Below are 15,407 nucleotides of genomic sequence, written 5' to 3'. Positions count from 1 at the left end.
GGTTTATTTCACTTTGTGTAATGCCTTCAAGGTTCATCCATATTGTCACAAATGGCAAGATTCGCTTCCTTTTTTACGGCTGAATAATATTTCTGTGTGTGTGTGTATGTGTGTGTGTAAACATATACATACATATATATCACATTTTCTTTCTCCATTCATCCCTTGACATTTGTTTCCATGTCCCAGTTACTGAGAATAATGTGCAGTGAACATGGGTATGCAGATATCTCTTCTAGATCATTATTTTCTTCAGATATATATCCAGAAGTAGTTGTTTTTAATTTTTTGAGGAATTTCCGTTCTGTTTTCCATAGTGGCTATACCAATTTATATTTCTATCAATAGGGTTCCCATTTCTCCACCGCCCCACCAGCTCTTGTTATTTTTGGATAATAGCCATTCTAACAGGTGTGCATGGCATCTCAATATGGTTTTGATTTGTATTTCCCTGATGATTAGTAATGATTAAAACATTTTCATGTCCCTGTTATCTGCATATCTTCTTTTGAAAAATGCCTATTCAGGTCCTTTGTCAATTTTGTAATTGGATTGCTATTAAGTTGTATGAGTTCCTTAGTTATTTTTTATATTAAACCCTTATCCAATAACATGGTTGCAAATATTTCTTTCATTATGTAATTATTTCATTTTGTTGATCGTTTCTTTTGCTGTGCAGAAGAAGCTGTTTAATTTGATGTAGTCTCACTTGTTTATTTTTGCTTTTCTTGCTTGTGGTTTTGATGCCATATCCAAAAATTCATTGACATCACCAATGTCTTAAGAGTTTTTTTTCTCCTATGTTTTCCTCTAGGAGTTTTAAGGTCTTATATTTAGGACTTTAATTCACTTTGAGTTAATTTTTATGAGTGGTATAAGATGGCTTCCAGTTTCATTCTTCTACATATGAATACCAGTTTTCCAACACCATTTAATGAAGACATTATTGCTTACATATCAAGTTTCCTTGGCTAACTTGTCAAAGATTAGTTGCCCAAATATGTGTAGATTTACTTCTGGGCTCTCAATTCTGTTTCATTGGTCTATGTGTGTTTTTGTGACAGTACCATACTGTGCTGGTTAATATAACTTTGTATTATAGCTTGAAATCAGGAAGAGTGATGTACCCAGCTTTGTTCTTTCTCAGGATTGCTTTGGCTACTCAGGGTCTTTTGTGGTTCCATATGAATTTTATAACTGTTTCTCTCTGAAAAATATCACAGTAATTTTAATAGGGATTGTATTCAATCTATAGATGGCTTTGGTACAGAAATTTTAACAATATTAATTCTTCCAAGCCATGAACATTCATGACTTCTTCAACTCTTTCATCAAATGTCTTAGTTTTCAGAATACAGATCTTTCATCTCCTTGGTTAAATTTATTCTTAAGTATTTTATTGTTTTTGATGCTACTGTAAATAGAACTATTGTTTTCTTTTTCAGATAGTTCACTGTTAGTGTATAGAAATGTAACTGATCTCTCTATGTTGATTTTGTATCCTGCAAGGGCACTGAATTCATTTATTCTAAGTTTTTGGCAGGTTTTTTTTTTTTTTTTACGATTTTCTATATATAAGATTATGTCATTTGCAAACACACTTACACTTCTTCCTTTCCAGTGTAGATGGCTTTTCTTTATTTTTTGTGCCTAACTGCTGTGACTAAGGCTTCCAGTATTTTGCTGAATAGGAATGGTGAGTGGGCACCCTTGTCTTGTTACTGATCTTGGAGGAAAAGCTTTCAACCCTTCATGGGTCAAAATATGGCTTTTATTACAAGGAGGTGTAATTCCCACTATACCTAATTTGTTGAGGCTTTTTATACTGAAAATATATTGGATTTTGTTAAATCCTTTTTCAGCATCTATTGATATGACATGATTTTTATCTTTCCATTGTTAATTAAGCATATAACATTTATTTATTTGTGAATATTGAACCATCCTTGCATCCCAGGGTAAATCTAAATGGATCACAGTGTGTGATTCTTTTAATGAGCTATAGAATTTTGTTAGCTAGTATTTTTTGAGAATGTTTACATCTATATTCATCAGGGGTATTGGCCTGTCATTTACTTTTCTTGTAGTGACCTTACTGACCTTTGGTATCAGGTAATGCTGGCCTCATAAAATGAATTTGTAACTGTTCCCTACTCTTCAATGTTTTGGAATAGTTGGAGGACTAGCGATTTTATCTTATGCAACTATTTTAAACTTATGATTAAAAATTTAAATTTTACTTGAAAACGTGCCAGGAGTTAAGGCAAGATTCCAGAGCTACTTTTCCTCATTACCCTCAGTATTAACAACCCAAAAAGATACGTTTAAGTCCCGGCCTCTGGTACTTATGATCAGGTGGAAACCCTGTGGAAATAGGGATTTTGCAAAGGTAATTAGGTTAGGATAAGGTCATTAGGGTGCACCCTAATCCAGTAAGACTAGCAGGAGTCACTAGAAGAGAGACATACACACACAGAATGTCATTTAATAATGGGCAGAGGTAAGTGATGCATCTATGAATCAAGGAACTCTAAACACTGATAGCCACTACCAGAAGCTAGGAAGGGGGAAAGAAGGATTTCACTCAGAGCCTTCAGAAGGAACCAACCCTGCCCAAGATCTTGATTTTGGACTTCTAGCCTCCAGAACCATAAGAGAATAAATTTCTATTGTTTGCAGCCATCCAGTGTGTTGTAGTTTGTTACAGCAGCCCTAAGAAACTAATTTTATAAAAAAGCATAAGACTTCTTTGTTCTTTTAAGCTTATTGGTTTTTCTTTTGATTAGTGTTTATTATAGAGATTTATAAAACACCACTGAAATACTGCATAATATTAAAAAAAACTATAATCCCATAGTAGTAGAGAATCACTGCTAATAAAGCTATTGAAATACATTCGTAATAGTATCCTGGACTAGCCACCAAACTGTAAAGTAAAAATTTCATTTTAACACCATTATAAGCAATATAACACAAGGACACACTGAAGACTTTTCACTGATATCCTACAACTGATCATCATACAAATAAAAGCATTTAAGGTTTTATTTTATATAACTAGATAGCAAGCTGAAGAACTATGGCAAGTTGAATCAATAAAAATATTTAATTCACTATAGAGGTATCTTCAGTTTTATAAAGTTGAAGGATTATAGTAAGAAAGATAGAATTGAAGAACAGATGTCCTCGGACATACAAAACTACTGTCACTCTACAGATGGAGGAACTGGAGAAGTCTATTAGAAAATTTACAGAAGAACAGAAAATAAAATTACAGTAATAAGGCAATATTGTACAAACGACAAAACCAGCAAATGTTATTTTCAATGTTCTGCACTTTATGCTCTATTTCTCTGTGTCCAATAAAGAACTGCTTTATTACTTACGGCTTTTACCTACTCACTTGTTTCCACTGGTAACTAACAACAGAAAGCCAAGAGTAAGTGAGAATCCAGAAACAGACTATGAACACTAAAGACAATGGCTATGGCAATCTGCTTTAAGATATGATCTCTAGAACAGAATTACACCAAAGCAGGCATAACCTAACATTTCTTTGCTTTCATGATGCCCAAAACTGAACCTTCTTCCCCATCTTAGCTGATGAAAACTTCATCTTTCCAGCTGCTCAAAACAAGTATTTTGGTATTTGATTCCTCTTTCTCATGTATCTCAGTCAGAAGGTGACCAGTTCTCACCACTTCCACTTCTACTATTCTCACCTTAATCATCATCATATCTTGCCTGGATTGCTAGACTAGCCTCCTGTCTCCTCGCTTCTACCCTTATCCCTTAAAGTCAATCCTCAAGAGTAGACAAAAAGATCCTTCTCAAATCAAGTTATAATGTCATCCCCTTGCTCAACACCTTGCAATAGGTCTTTAGTACATTCAGATTAAAAACCAAGAAGTCTTTATAATGGCCTTCAAGGCCCTATACCACCTGCTTAAAATAAAACACATTTTCTTTTATATTCTCCTATCACTTCTGAGACCAGATGGGTTTTTCCACAAGCAATTCTCCAATTCTCAATGGACACTGACAGGGTATCCCACAATTTAACTCAATTCTGACACTAGTCAGGTGCCATAGGGGTTCAGCCCCAGAAAACCGCCCTTTCCACTTCAGCCACCAATCATAAGTCCTAAGTTGTCAACTGTACTTCTGATAGGCCACCTACAAATTGGAGGTTCCCACAACCTCCCCCTTGAGTTCAATTAATTTGCTAGTATGACTTAACAGAATTTAGGAAAACAGCTTACTGACTAGATTTCAGGTTTATCATAAATGGATACAACTCAGGAACAGACAGATGGAATAGATGTATATATTGCCACAGGGCAAGACATGTGGGAAGGGGCATGGAGTTTCTGTGCCCTCTTCAGATATGCACCACCTCCTAGTACCTCCATGTGTTCACCAATCCAAACACTCTCCAAACCCCTTCCATTAGGATTTTTTGTGAAGGCTTCATTATGTAGGCAGGATTGATTAAATCACTGGCTGTTAGTGATTGGCTCAACCTCCACCACTCTTCCCTCCCTGGTGGAAGTTAGGTATAGGCTCAAAGTTCCATTCCTCTAATCACAAGGTTGTTTCCCCAAACAATCAACTACCATCAGAAGACTCCACAACACCCTGCCCCCAGCCATCTCATTAGCACACCAAAACCCACTTATCACTTTACGGAGATTCCAAGGGTTTTAGGAGCTGTGTGATACAAAATGAGGCCAGAGAACAAATACATATTTCTTATTATGTCACATCTGCCCACTCCTTCCACCTCTAACCTCACCTCTAACTACTTTCCTTTTACTTCTCCATCAGCTACACTGGCCTCCTTGTTATTTCTAACACAACATGCAAACTCCTTCTTCTCTGAAGCCTATGCACACTGGCTATTCCTCTGCCTGGAATACACTTTCCCTTGATACCCACAAGACTTCTTCCTGGCTCCCTTAATTGTTTTGCTCAAAAATTACCTTCCAAATGAGGCCTGTACTTATATAAAATTGCAACCCACCACAATCTATATTCTATATCCCCAACTCCCCTTACCCTGCTCTACTTTTTCTCCTTGGCATTCTTCCCCATTTGATATACTATATAACTGACTTATGTTCATTATGTACTTTGCATATCCCTTTGTAAAGATTTATACTGTGTTGCTGTAGAGGGAAAACAGTAACTAAGGCAATGGGAAGGTGATGATCTGTGTTCTGGTACCTTGAGTGTAAGGACAGTAGAGGGAGTACAGTGTAACTGCACAGAGTACAGTGGTAACACAAAGATGAGGTAATCTGCTGTCCCTTACTGGATCATGGGTGTGGTGTGCTGTGGGTGACTGGAGAGTTGAAAGGGGAATGGGAAGAGAAGAGCAGCAGAATCTTGCAAAGGCAAAAATATAAGAAAAATGACTATTTTGTCTTTGGAAACTCAATGCAGTTAGGGAAGTATTGAGAATAGCCAGAGATGAGGTTTAGAAAAGGAAGAATTCATATTTCTGAGTACTTTAACATGGCCTTATTAATTTTTTAATCTCAAGGGCCTAGCATACAACAATAGGTCAGTGTTAACTGAATAAATTTCTAACTCAAAAAAGCACAAAAAATAAGTTAAAAACTTCCAAATTCCAAAGGAAAAAAATTATTTCTTCAGACTGCTTTTTATAGGTATTTACAAAACAGAAGACTAATTATTTCCAAATTAATTCAAAAATACCATGAAAACAAAGATTACTGATTTTATTCACTAAAGCAACTAACATTGAAATACGCTTTATGTTGCTGTAATATTTTCTGATGAATTACAAATATGAATACATGTAGCAAATTTCCTAAGGTAACACATGTTAAAACCCAGATGCAATGGTTCGTAGCATTTTTGTGTCATGGTGTGCCATGGACACCTGTGGTGGCCTAGTAAAACCTACAGACTCCTCAGAATAATATTTGAAAATACATAAAATTCATAGGATTAAAATAAGGAAGGAAGGTAGGAAGGAAGGGAGGGAGGAAGAAAAGATGAAATCATAAGATCACAAAGAAAGCTAATTGCACTAAAATTCAGTTCTAACTGTAGACCACAGTTCTAATCACAGACCCCTAGTTTAAGAACTCCTGATGGAGGATATGGGTTAACTTAGAAAAGCAAAGAATAAATACTATTTGCCTAAATATTCTGTATGTAGTTTCCGATTATTTTTTAAAAAAAGATTCATAGTAGCTTTCCAAGAATTATTTAAGGTACTTAAAGTTTAACCTCTGAAGATTTTTATCTATGGTAGAACAGGTTGCATCTGTTTCTTGTTTACTATTTTGTGTATACACTGTGAGGCAGAATTTTCTAAAATCATTACATCTGTACAAAATTAGTAACAATATATTAACACCACATTTGTATCATCACTAATTTCTAGATCTCTCCAAAAATGACCCAAATTAGCACACTTCCTCCCTTAATCCAAAAGTGCATGATTTCACAATCTTTTGGGCCCAGCATGCCTAGAATACACTGTTCAAAATACTTTCAGATGCAATGTATGAACTATTTTGCTGTAGGTTGTCTTTGAGTTCTGCAATTAAGAAATACCTTTTTAACAATAGCCAAGATATGGAAGCAACCTAAGTGTCTATCAGTAGATGAATGGATAAAGAAGATGTGGTACATATACACAATGGAATACTATTCAGCTGTAAGAAAGAAACAAATCCTACCATTTGCAACAACGTGGATGGAGCTGGAGGGCATTATGTTCAGTGAAATAAGCCAGGCGGAGAAAGACAAGTGCCAAATTATTTCCCTCATTTGTGGAATATAACAACGAAGCAAAACTGAAGGAACAAAATAGTAGCAGACTCAGAGACTCCAAGAAGGAACTACTGGTTACCAAAGGGGAGGGGTGGGGGAGAGGGGTGGGGAGGGAGGGAGAAGAGGATAGAGGGGTATGTTTAGTAGACATGGTATGGGGGATCACGGGGAAAACACTGTAGCAGAGAAGGCAAACAGTGAATCTGTGGCATCTTAGTACACTGATGGACAGTGCCTGCATTGGGGTATGGGTGGGGACTTGATAATATGGGTAAATGTAGTAACCACATTGTTTTTTCATGTGAAACCTTCATAAGAGTGTATATCAATAATACCTTAATAAAAAATTTTTGAAAAAACCTTTTAAAGCTGTTAACAAGATCTGCTAAGAATTTTAGAAATTAAACATCTTTGTAAGACAGCTTTACCACTTTACAGATTTCAAACATGTTTTTGGAAAATTACAGGGTAAAGCAACATCCTCTGTAGAAGGTAGGTGACTGAATTCCAAAAAGAACCAGCAGGGTAAATAACTCTGATTTTGACTTTTAAATGTGTACATCACCTTAAAATAGAATTTGCATTTTTTAACTGTCTTGCCAAAACAAACCTGTAAACCATGATTCCAAAATTGTTTCCCTTGATACTATACAGTTTAAAACATTTATTTGACACTAAATAATAGAAAAGAATCTTGAATCACAGTACATACTAGCTTGGTAAGACCTTTGTGATTTTTTTTTAGAAAAAGAGTAAACTGGGTGTCCCTTCTCCATTTAAAAAAGTCTATCTTTTTTTTAACTGCTTTTTGCAGCTTCTAGAGAAAATAATGGTAATGCATTTACTATTACTGTTAACTTCCATGAAGAATATATAATCTACACACATTTATAAAAAGATTTTCGTAATTAATAGGGAAAAAGGTCTTTTCTTGGTTGCTTACTTTTTTACACTGTAGGAAAAAATACACATAATTACCAGTGCGTTTAATTTATGAACAAATCTAAGTAAATCCCTTTCATGATTTATTATCAGTAATCATAAACCTAGACAAATTGTCCAAAGAACTTATTTTAAAAGGTGATAAAATGTAAAATAAAAACCTTGATTTTTCAGACTGTATTGAACTCTTACCTACAGTGAGTTTGTCTATTTGGAATTTTATGGTAATAGCAGATAAATCACATATTACTTTTGCAAAAACAATTTTTTTCTTTAATTTTCTTTAACAGGAAGAAGGACATTTGCCTAGACCATAATCATAGAACAGAACAGAAAACTTAGAAAAGTATCAATTTAGCTCCAAGTTCATTTCAGAGTATGTGTCTGCACTTGTACTTCTTTCAAATACTGAGAATTAGAAATGCTTTTCTTTAAAGAACAGAACTAAAAGCGAATGAGACCCTAAAGAACTTCCTAATGAACTGTTATACATCCCTCAAAAACAGCCCTGGAAATTCTTTCAATATATATTCTTTTTCAGATACGGGGCCATTTGGCAAACCCTCCTGACTAACAAAGCCTTGCAGTACATTTTTCAAGCATTAATCAGGCTTTGCATTGATAAAACCTTGTAGCGGGATAACAAAACCTCAGAACACGCTCTGACTGCAAGCTTTAGAAACCCTCCCTGTTACACCTGTGCAAGTACTTCCTGTTCTCCAACGAGGTTTAAAAGTTGTTTGGTAACCGTCCCACAAAATGTCCATTTAGAAGCTAAACAGTAACTTTAGAAATTACTACTACCACCCAGAAATCACCAGCCCAAAGACTCCAGAATCCTGAAGTCTCCTTCAAGGGGGCAACATATTCACCTGAACCCGCTTAAAAAACTGTGGCTCGGGAGAGGCAGTGGCTCAAGTGAAGGGCAGGCGCCACATAAGCGTAATATTTATAATCCCAATGCACTGAGCGACCCGGCAAGACTCCAGATTCTGTCCCTCGTTCGCCCTCAGACACAGCAGCAATTCACCACCACAACCCGGCGAAGCACAGCACCTCCGCCCACCTCGCGCGCGCCTCCAGCTCGGCCACAGGCATCTCGGCGGGGCCGGAACGCGGCGGGTGGCAAGGAGGCGGGAGGGCTGCGTGACCTCGGGCGCGTGAACCCGGGCAAACGCCGGGGATGGCCCAGGGGAGCTGGGGTGGAAGGAGTGGCGGGGCTGCGAGGAAGGAGACGGGGTCTGGGGTAGGAACGACAACCTCCCAGTCAGGCCGTGTGGGGGCTGCAGGTCGTTGTATCTCCATCCAGGCACTAGTTTCGGAGACTTACCTTGAGCTCTGTGCTCCTAGCAAGAGGAGCGTGCGGTCCAGGTAGAGAAATACGGGTCTTCCACTCACACAGGGTTACCTCCTTCGCCCAGCTCCGCCTCACGCCGACACCAAGCTGACACCACCACCAACTGCCACCGTAATTGAGGCTCACCGGGAACTGGAGCTGAGGCAGCTGGTCTCCGCCGCCCAGAGCTAGACCCTGCGCAAGGAGCATGCGCACACGGTCCGCCACCCCAGGGCCAGTGGAGCCAGTGACACCTGCGATCAACAGGTCCCGGGAGCCCCGCCCCCTCTCCGCCTCGTGCTCTCCCCCTCCTCGGAGCTGGCCCCGCCTTCACGCTCACCAAGCTGACTCCGCCCCCGCCCGAGATTTCCCGGCTTTCCGGACCTTCCTAACTGTATTCCCGCGGGGATTCGATGGGGCGCGCGACCCAGTTGACTTACTCTGAGGCGCGAGATCCCGCGAGAGCCAGATCTTGACGATTTCCCTCAAAGAGGGAGCTTAGCGCTGGAGCTTTGCTGTTGGAGGAAGGTGGTTGCAGGCTACGTTGTGTGGCGTACGGAATAGGAGACTACTTCCTCAGGTGGAGGTGATTATGTCAGAGCCCTTCTTTTATTCGGTATTTTCTAAGGTCAGGAACGCGGATCCACCAAAGCTTGGGCTTTAGTTTGGGTGTTGTTACCTGAGAAAACAAGCTGTACTGCCTAGTATCAAAATCCCATGAAAGCACGCAGTTGCCCTTAACTTCCTGTGAATCATGGTCTGTTTGCAGTTAAATGGCTTCCACTGGCATGAATGTGTATGCCCCAACTGGTTGTTTCGTGACTATTAAATGTGGGTTCGGTTAATTGTGGTAAGAAAAACTTGGCCGTCTTTTTACCGTGCTTTTGAACAGGTTTTAAGGTGCAAGCCAACGCTTGTGAAAAACCCACTGAGATCTTTATTATCAAAGATCTCTCACAATAAGTAGTAAATAAGGTATACTAAAGGTTATGAAAGTCGATTTATTTCAGTTTGTAGGTAACTCTGAAAGTTTATTTGAAAGAGGATGAAACATCCTAGGTTGATAAGGTCAAAGAGTGCTTGAGACTGAACCGATGAGAATCAATGAATTACACATTGAAGGAAATACAATGAAATTTAAGGGGCGGTTCCTGCCTTCGAGAAATTGAAAACTTTTTGAAGAGAAGGAAAAAACCCTCTAAAAAATAGTAACACCAATAACTCTCTCCTTCGGGTTCCCCAGAGCCACTTTCTCCTAGTACTGCAGCTACCTCCTCTCTGGTACACCTAAAATAGTTTTTCTTCCGTTGTGTGACTTATGTGTTCCCAAGCTGTCTACTTTCCTTTGTTTAACTTTTATTCCTCTTGTCTCCTTGAGCAACCTCTTTCCTATCATGGACTTTACCCAACAGGTGTCCCGTGCACACAAGACATCCAGATATATATCTGGAGTTAGTCCCAGGTTAGATCCTTTTAAGCAATAGCATCTTCATCTGGGTTTCACCCAAGTACCTTAAGTATGTCCCAAAGTGGCATTGGCATCTTTATCGTTCCCTACTTCTGAGACCATGTCTCTCCCCACCCACCTGGAACCTAGCCCTTTTTCATTCATTTTTTATTAAGGTATCACTGATACACGCTTATGAAGGTTTCACATGAAAACCTTGTGGTTACTACATTCACCCACATTATCAAGTCCTCCCCATACCCCATTGGAGTCATTGTCCATCAGTGTAGTAAGATGCCACAGCGTCACTACTTGTCTTCTCTGTGCTGCATGGTCTTCCCCATGATCCCCGCCACACACACCATGTGTACCAATCATAATACCCCTGAATCCCCTTCTCCCTCCCTCCCCACCCACTCTCTATCAACCCCTCCCCTTTGGTAACCGCTAGTCCCTTCTTGGAGTAAGTCTGCTGCTGTTTTGTTCCTTCAGTTTTCCAGCCTTCTTTTTAATCTCCACACTCACTGTTTCAGTCCATCAAATAATCATCTCTCCTGACTCACGTCCTGTGAATTATTGCAATGGCCTGTAATTCCCACTCCAGTCCAACCTTTGTTCTATTTCTAACATTTTCTAACATGAAAATAAGATCACACTATTCCTCTGCCAAGATTTTTTCCCTTTCGCCAGTAGAAAGGGAAAATTCATGGTCTGGCCCCAGACTGTTAACTTCATCTACCATCCTTGCGCATTTACTCCACACTAGCCATACTGAACTCCTTGCTATTCTGTGAGTCTACTAGGTTCTCTCAAGATCCTTCAAGTCTCAGCTGAATATTTAATCTCTTCCAGGGAACCTTTCATAACTTTCTAAGACTGATTTGCCCTTCCTTCATCCTTTTTGGACTTACTTCTATTATAATAATTATATTGCAAATGTAACTGACATAATAATCCCCACTCCACTCTTGAAAATTAATCTGAACAGTAGATAATAAAGACTCATACTATCTTCCCTTCTTCATTTGGAGATGACAGAAGATGCCCTTCTATTAACTTTGCTCAAAAATTTGACTAAACCCTAACTGCATGTTTTTATGATCACGTAATTCCAAACATTCTACCAGTTCTTTGCTTATCCAAGCATTGCATTACAAGTGATACACTTGTAATAGATCATGAAGCATCAAGAGAGCAGTATGAAGCAAACAGGTGCAAAAAATGTAACTTGACATTGCACTGCATTTTAGGACAGGAGCTACTCCCAGAAAACTTTGTAGTTAGGAATGTCAACATAGGTTGACATTCATATGTTTTAAATGTACTGCCTCTGAGAATTACTGTTTGACCTTGAGGGATATGTGTGTGTATTTGATTCAGTATTTATTGGATGGGTACAAATTTAAGAGACTTCACCTTGGCATGAGATCACACAAGGGAACAGACTTGCAGTGTCAAAGACCACCATGTATTGTTCAGCTGAGGCCTAGCCAAAGTTCACACCATCAGCACCACCACATTTATATGCCTCTTGCTATTATTCTAGAATGATTATATCTCAGACTTTGGGAAATGTACTATCTTGTGGTGAAATTATTCTTATCAACGATGAGTGGTAGGGGTAGCAGTAGTCTATCCTGAGGAGCTGTGGTCCAGGAGTTCCAGGTAATCAACAGCTAAAGGTGTGGCAAACCATGACAGAACTGGGTGGAGTAAAGTGAAATACAGCATAGAGAAGTGGTAGCTAAATGGCTGACTCAGGATTAGATACCAAACTCCTTTTTTCCAAAATTCATTAAGGAAATGATGGGGGCTGACAAGTGTTATTTCCTCTAATTAAGTCCCTAGAGAGCAAGGACCATATTTTTTTCATTGCTGTATTTCTAGGGCATAGCCCAGTGCCTGGCACAGATGCTTAACAAATATGTGTTCAGTGGATGGAGTACAAAGTTGTAAGTTTTGTTGATATTTTTGTAGAGAATAGAGACATCTGTATGGACCAAATTCTGTGCGAGATCCAGTGTGAGTTTCAGCTTGAAGGTTCAGATGTAAATGTATTTGAAGGCATTGAGGAAGAAACAGGACTACTTCGAGAGCAGTTTTAGAAACAAATGAACAAGGCTAATGCAGGGCTAAAATAGGAAGTCTTTTTAAGTTCTTTAACAGGATGGTTTGTTCAGAGTAAGATACAGAAGATTTGTAAGGGAAATTTTAGCTAGTTAAGAACATGAACTAAACCAGTGCAATTCCAGAAACATCTTATGCTGTATACTTAATAATGAGGTCAACCAGAAAAATCTAGCTCTGGTCAACCATGCCTTCCTTAACACAATTGCATCCTCTCGTGGCTTTCTTCCAACTGCATTGGCTGCTTCCTTTTCAATCTACTTTCTTTGTATACTTTTCAATTAACTTTTATCTTTTTAAATGATGATGTGCCTCAGTGACTGGTCAGGAGATCTTATTTATCCTCATGGTTTTAAATCCATTTTCCATACGGCAACCAAAGTAGTCTATATAAAATGTAGGCATCTCTCTCACCAACTTTAATTTGTTCGGTGATTTACTGTATATAGAATAAAATCCAAATTCATGCCAAAGCCTATAGACCCTTGAATGATCTGTCCTCATGTCCCTAATAACATTTCATGCCTATTCAAGATTTTTCATTCTTTATTCCCTGTGCCTAGAACAGTAGTTTTCAACTGGGGGTAATTTTGTCTCCTAGGCATTTGGCAATGGCCAGAGACATTTCTGGTTGTCTCAGTGGGGTGAGGTGCGGGTGCTACTATTGGAAACCCACTGAGTTGAGGCCAGGGATGTTGCCAAAGCAAAATGTTGTCAATAGTGCCATGGCTGAGAAATCCTGACCTAGGATACTCTTCCCCTGGGCTTCTAAGTGCCTGACTCCTTGTCTCTATACTTGATTTTTAACTTCATCGTCTTAGAAAAGCCACCCTTGACTTAGAACTCCCTGCATATCTCTATCACAGGGTACTGTTCATTCACTTCATATCATTTATCAAAACTTGTGATTATTTAGCTTATTTAGTTGCTTGTTTATTTTCTTACTATGTAGGAAGAAAATTACATGGAGGGTCTGTCTGTTAATCATCATTCTACCTGTAAAGTCTTATATGGTGGCACAAAGTGGGCATCAATAAAAAGTTGTTCAACACCTGAACTAGTATCTATAATAAGTCACTGAATGGAAACTTAACAAAAGGACTTTATTGTATATTCCTTTTATTTTTCTTTCCTATAAAATGGAAATTCACAGTTCCAAAGAGAACAGAGTGAAGTTGTCATTACTGTAAAGAAGCTGTGATGACTAACTGTCTTTTGGAAGGCCACTGGTCTGCTCAGATGCACTCCACAAATACCCTTTTATCTGAGTAGCTTCTCACAGTCAGAACCTGGAGTAGGGTAATATTATGGCCAAATTAACTACTGGCGGTGGGATTCTGTAAGATGATAAAAATCAGTCAGGTAGGAAAGAAAGATAAGGTAGAATAATACCAAAAAATTAGGTAAATTTATATGTTTGATTAAGTGATCCTTGAAAGTTCAGAAAAGCTAGTATTATGTGGACATCTGGAAAAGCTGTTTCAAAATGTATTTGGAAGTGTCTGGTTAATACACATTTCACTTCTTTGAATTAAGAAAATACGTATTGTGGACATATATTGCTTTGTCTTTTCCTGTTTTTATTAATAGATCCACACCACTTAACCAAAAGGGTGGGCCTAACTCTGAGTGGGGTATTTCACCCTTTTTTGGCTGCAGTGATTGGTGTATGGGTGATTGAGGTGCATCAGCATCCTTTCCCAAGGGTTTTCAAATTAGAGCTTGCAACGAATAATCCCTCTTTTCCTTGACTGCAAAGCTGTGAAAATGTGAGCTCAGACCTGCTTGTGGCAAAAACTCTTTTTACTTAAGAGCATATAGTCTGAAAGAATAAGACAGATACAGGGAGAAGAGAGAGAGAAAGAGTTCCTGAGGATCTTCTATCCTCTTACAAAACAGAAAATTCAAGAGTTGAGTGTTCATTGGACTCTTAAAAGCTCTGCAGCATGACATTTTGCTAAATATCAGAAGCTCAAATTCAATATCCATGGCATCTTAGCCAGCTCTTCCTTAGCCAAAACTTAACTAGCCATACACCCCAATCTTTCTTAGTGTCTGCCTTACCAGAGTCAACATTTGCTAAATACAGTTAGTAGTTTAACCAGTGGCTGCCTTAATTTTTACTGACTTATTGTCAGCTAAGGCAATTTCATTACCCTTGTATGTTCTTCACTTTGAATCATTCTATTTCATTATCTGTAGAGTTGGGATGAAAAACAATACTTATATATGATGTCTTTTGATAATGCCCCAGATAAAAGCAACTGTAAAGTCCTATTCTGTATTATTACAGCCATTAGTGCTATTATTAAGATTATCAGTACTGTTGTCATCTATGATAAGTGATGCTATAAGAACATAATATATATATATTTGCCGTAATATGTATTTTATTACGATCTCAAAGATACAAGAGGCTTCAGATTCCGTCTGGTCCAGACTCTCACTCACTTAAGGATCATCCTGCCAGTGGTTGTCCAGATTCTGTTCAAATATGGTGACAATGATAGAAAACCTCATGCTTGGTGGGAAAGCTATTCCTTTTTCAGACTTTAACTGCTAAGAAATTTTCATCACAATGAATTGAAACCCATGTCCCAGTAATTGCTACTTGCTGTCTTATGTCTATCCTTTGTAGCAACAGAAATCTATATTCTCTTTTCCAGAAGACACTATTTAACTTTGAAGACATCTTTGTATTTTCAAGCTAAAAATATTCAGTTCTCTCAACAATGTTTTTGAAGT

At 38.4% G+C, this 15,407-nt stretch overlaps 1 protein-coding gene across 4 annotated transcripts in view; it reads right to left on the bottom strand.

Moving 5' to 3' along the window:
- USP53 (ubiquitin specific peptidase 53) overlaps positions 1–9,304 on the bottom strand; it is a 71,508-nt gene extending 62,204 nt beyond the window's left edge. For 2 of the 4 annotated variants that reach the window (XM_036993078.2, XM_073237113.1), the window contains exon 1: positions 9,083–9,304. In XM_036993078.2, the coding sequence (XP_036848973.2) occupies positions 9,083–9,298 (216 nt within the window). In that variant the 5' untranslated portion in view covers positions 9,299–9,304. The remainder of the gene's footprint in view (positions 1–9,082) is intronic. The other 2 variants (XM_017671341.3, XM_036993081.2) reach the window with 1 other exon arrangement.
- Between the last annotated feature and the right edge of the window lie 6,103 nt (positions 9,305–15,407).

Source organism: Manis javanica, chromosome 5 (genome assembly GCF_040802235.1).
Source record: "Manis javanica isolate MJ-LG chromosome 5, MJ_LKY, whole genome shotgun sequence".
In the NCBI taxonomy this organism is placed as follows: Eukaryota; Metazoa; Chordata; class Mammalia; order Pholidota; family Manidae; genus Manis; species Manis javanica.
Note: the sequence above shows the minus strand (reverse complement) of the source record. Positions and strands in the feature narration are given on the sequence as shown.